General features: G+C 37.0%; 1 protein-coding gene across 1 annotated transcript; it reads right to left on the bottom strand.

Annotated features, from left to right (window-relative positions):
• Positions 1-649: 649 nt before the first annotated feature.
• On the bottom strand, positions 650-1,900 carry LOC110448462 (neuronal acetylcholine receptor subunit alpha-6-like). The gene has a single exon (XM_021494726.1). It carries the CDS (start codon positions 1,898-1,900, stop codon positions 650-652), a length of 1,251 nt encoding a protein of 416 aa, XP_021350401.1.
• Positions 1,901-2,850: the final 950 nt, after the last annotated feature.

Below are 2,850 nucleotides of genomic sequence, written 5' to 3' on the forward strand. Positions count from 1 at the left end.
AAGGCAGATAATCACCAATTAAAAACCTTTGAATGAGTACTGATAGCTAAAAAGGCTCTCGGGTAGTGTAGCAATGGTGTCTTTGGTTTTGTCAAGGAGAGACTGGTGTAACATTACTAGGAAAATCGAAGTTAACGATCGTGAATTGTAAAAAAAGTCATAAAATCAGTTTTACAGAAATACATTTTTATAGTGGTAACATAATTGGCACAGAAAAAAACGAAAACACAGTCTTGGGCAACGATTCCTAACAGAAATCGGTCCTTGCAACCAATACAGTGTTTAACCTTTTGTGAACTTCTACGCACTATGACGTAGCAATACCTGACCAGCTTTGCGATGTAGACTATCCATGTGTTGCTATTTCTGATCGAGAAATTTTGTTTCACACCGGAATATGACTGGCACATTGCCAGCTATCACTGACTTAGTTTTTAAGAGGCCATCTTATTTCAAAATCAGAGAAGACTAGCCCGAATTGGTTTGCAACACCAAAGTTGATACAAATGATTATTTACAGATACTCTCATGCATGTATTTAACATTTGAATGTCTCTTATGTATCAGTATGACTTTCCAAGTGGCAAAAAATAAAATAACAAAAATAATATTTTTTATAATTACATTTTTCCCCCAAAGTTTAAAATAATCATTGTGATGACAGTCTCTCACAGAAAACAGCATTTGTTACAACGATGAGAGTCATGAAGAAGATAATGCAGAAGTTATCGAAATCATTTGCTATTTTCTGCCACGTAAGATACTCATCTGGTTCTGGAAGAATTTCTTCAAGTTCAGGAACAGTTCTGAAGTTGCTTTCTTGCTTGCCAGAGTCTGGAATATGTTCTGTTGTAGGTTTTATCGACGTGACCTGCTTGCTTAGCTTGCAGCATTGACTTCCTAAACAAACCCGATCCATTATTCGAGAAAAAAGCTTCAGATAAACTGGAATCGACTTATCAGGCATCATCCAGTAAAATCGAAGTCCATAAATGGTGAAGATCATCATAAGTATGCTGACCATCAACTGTGAGAAGAGGAAGTAGCACAAAGTCGCGATTTGAGGTCTTGACGATTGAGGAAGAGAGTCTGATAATATTGTCATGAACACTGCGACTGACAGAAGCAGGGTTATGGAAAATCCTATTCTCTCTCCAGATTCTGCAGGAAGGACAAAAACGAAAATGTTGATGATACAAAGAAAACAAACCGGGAGTATGATATTGACGACGATATATTCTGGTAATCGTTTTAACTTAATGTTGACGGACAACACTGTTGTAGCGATACCTGGGTTGATTGTTGTAGTCATTGTGATATCCTTGACGTCCCATGAAGGATTACCAGCTGAAAAATTACGCTCAAAAGTGGTATCTGCACCGACTTTGTCAAACGTAACTTCGAAGGGATACGAATTCCACGTTATCATGTTTATACTACAGGTTTGTGAATCCACGGGGTAATAAGTGACGTCAGCGTCGCAATAAATTACAAATGTGTCTCCAGTCACCCACATCAATGCTCCGTTGTATTTTACTCGAATACTGACTCCATCCTTAATAAGAAATTGAACACCAAAGTATGCATTGGCTATGGCTATATCTGGTTTCCATAGCAATTCCTGAGGAACCAATGTACTTGAAATATTGCCGTTTGCATATGGGTCCCACATGAGACGTTCATCAAACCATTCGATTATGAAAACGCCCTGTATTGAAAGTTTGCTGTCTATTTCTTGAAATCTGTTCAGTCCTACAAATTTAAATTGACATTTCACCATGGTTGGGTAACTATAGTCTAATCCAGGCCGGACATTTTTCTCATAGTTTAAAAGCAGGCTTCTGTAAAGCTGTGTGCCCACAGAAGTGTTATTGCCCGTAGCAAGTGTTGACAGTAGCATGACGAATAGGGTTGGTATACAAATGTCCATCATGATTAATTATGGTAGATACTTCTGTACAAAACAATGGTAGTAAGTATTTAAGTGCACTGCTGTCTACCTGGTATAACTGTGTAGTGTTCTAAATACTTTGTTGAAATATTATACACCTTTCGAACATATGCATTTGTTCTTTTGCTGTTGCACTCTGATTCCTTCTTTGTATAATTCACTATCCTCTATGATTTCAATTTACTGTTCCCTTTAATGTTATCGTTCACTTTCGCTGTTTAAATTCACTGTAATCCTTGTTATTATCATAAGCTCGCCCTGCTGTTTTAAGTTAATGTATTCGCTGATGTTATTGTTCACCCTTCTTGCAGTATTAATTATTCCTCTTTAATCTTACCGTGTACACTCCTGGTTTGGTTTAAGTAACGGTCGTCGTTGCTGTTGTATTTCACATTTGACGGTGTTAATCTGCTTTCATCCTGACACTATCGTTAGCTCTCTCTGCTGTTAAAATTATCTCTCCTCTTGAAGTTATCGTTCATTTGCACTGTTTTGATTTTCTGTCATTGATGTTATCATTCACTCGCCTTGTCGATTTAAGTTTTTCTGTTTTCCTTTTTGTTATTTCACTTATTTGTTGTTATATTTTCTACTTTTCCCTGCCTGTTTTGATTATGGTCTCTATTTCAGATACTAGTATTTATATGAAATCAGCTTTCACAGTTACCCATGTTCGATTTTACAGGCGCTCATTTACCGTGGATCAATCTGCATCACATGTCTTGTTCCCAGGAATATTATCAATGTGTAGTTAGTAACAGTATCCAATTAAAACGGTCGAAATGAACGTTCCTGTTTTTGAAAAGACATAATGTATACAGACAATAGCTTAGCCTACGACAGTTTGAAAAATGTTAGGTATAATGCACAAGTTCTACCGTTCGCTTGCGTCGGTCTAC

This window comes from Mizuhopecten yessoensis, unplaced genomic scaffold, assembly GCF_002113885.1.
Source record: "Mizuhopecten yessoensis strain PY_sf001 unplaced genomic scaffold, ASM211388v2 scaffold4033, whole genome shotgun sequence".
In the NCBI taxonomy this organism is placed as follows: domain Eukaryota; kingdom Metazoa; phylum Mollusca; class Bivalvia; order Pectinida; family Pectinidae; genus Mizuhopecten; species Mizuhopecten yessoensis.

Coding starts and splice junctions, on each gene's coding strand:
- LOC110448462 (XM_021494726.1), bottom strand. CDS start 1,900: ATGCTACTGTCAACACTTGCTACGGGCAATAACACTTCTGTGGGCACA.